This window comes from Emiliania huxleyi (genome assembly GCF_000372725.1).
Source record: "Emiliania huxleyi CCMP1516 unplaced genomic scaffold EMIHUscaffold_6837, whole genome shotgun sequence".
NCBI lineage: Eukaryota > Haptophyta > Isochrysidales > Noelaerhabdaceae > Emiliania > Emiliania huxleyi.
The window spans coordinates 1-800 of record NW_005196876.1 but is presented as its reverse complement, the minus strand read 5'-3'; the positions used below and the strand labels follow the sequence as shown (position 1 = coordinate 800).

Sequence of the window (800 nt, the reverse complement as noted above, 5' to 3'; positions counted from 1 at the left end):
CCTCGTGTTCGAGGGCGGGGGTGGCCCAGGCCCGACCGGCTGGGACGAGCATTGAGCCACAGACAAGACACTCAGCCAGCTTGGCTGGACACACATTCTGACATACGTCACCTAGAGCAGAACAGCATTACTTACGTGTGGCGAACTCGCTGGCCGCGAGGCCGGACGAGAGCGTGTCGCATGTGTCATGACCTCGTCTACGCATTCTCACAATAGCCGCCCCTGCGAGCGGTCCGCGCCCTCACGCTCCGCCAACTGGCCAAGGACGTAGCTGTTACCGCAAAGGGCGAGAGACACGGCCACCAGCAGTGCTCGACGCACGCCTGGGGCGACTTGCCACTGCAGCTCCACCGCAAAGACGCCCGAACAAAGCAGGTAGCCGCCACGGTAGACGAACGTGTCGAGCAGCGGCTTTGCGACAAACTGGACCTCGGGTGACATTGCCGCATACAAGCCCTCCTTGGTGGGCTTGTTAAGTGAATAATGAGTCACCCTTCGGGCGGCGTCAACAAGAGCGATGGTGTAGACCGATGGCCGGATGAGCAGCGGAATGAAGCTGGCCAAGAGGGAGGAGGGCAAAACGAGCAGAGCGCCAGTGACACCGATGCCTCTCAACGCATGTGGGAACACAACCAGCTGGATTATCACTGTGCACACCGAGACAAAAAGGTTGATTGACGCAAACAGTTGGTATCGTGCTTGCTCAACGCCTGATCCGTCGTCATTGTCAGGGATGGCATCAGTAATAATGGCAGCCTTCTCATACCAGATGCCAAGCGTTAAGTAGGTCGTGAGGAGTG

The 800-nt window shown here is 58.6% G+C and overlaps 1 protein-coding gene across 1 annotated transcript; it reads right to left on the bottom strand.

Moving 5' to 3' along the window:
- Positions 1-207: 207 nt before the first annotated feature.
- Positions 208-725, bottom strand: EMIHUDRAFT_257884 (hypothetical protein; the record flags this gene model as incomplete). Its single annotated transcript, XM_005762287.1, has 2 exons — positions 208-608; positions 686-725. 2 exons carry the CDS (start codon positions 723-725, stop codon positions 208-210), a joined length of 441 nt encoding a protein of 146 aa, XP_005762344.1.
- Positions 726-800: the final 75 nt, after the last annotated feature.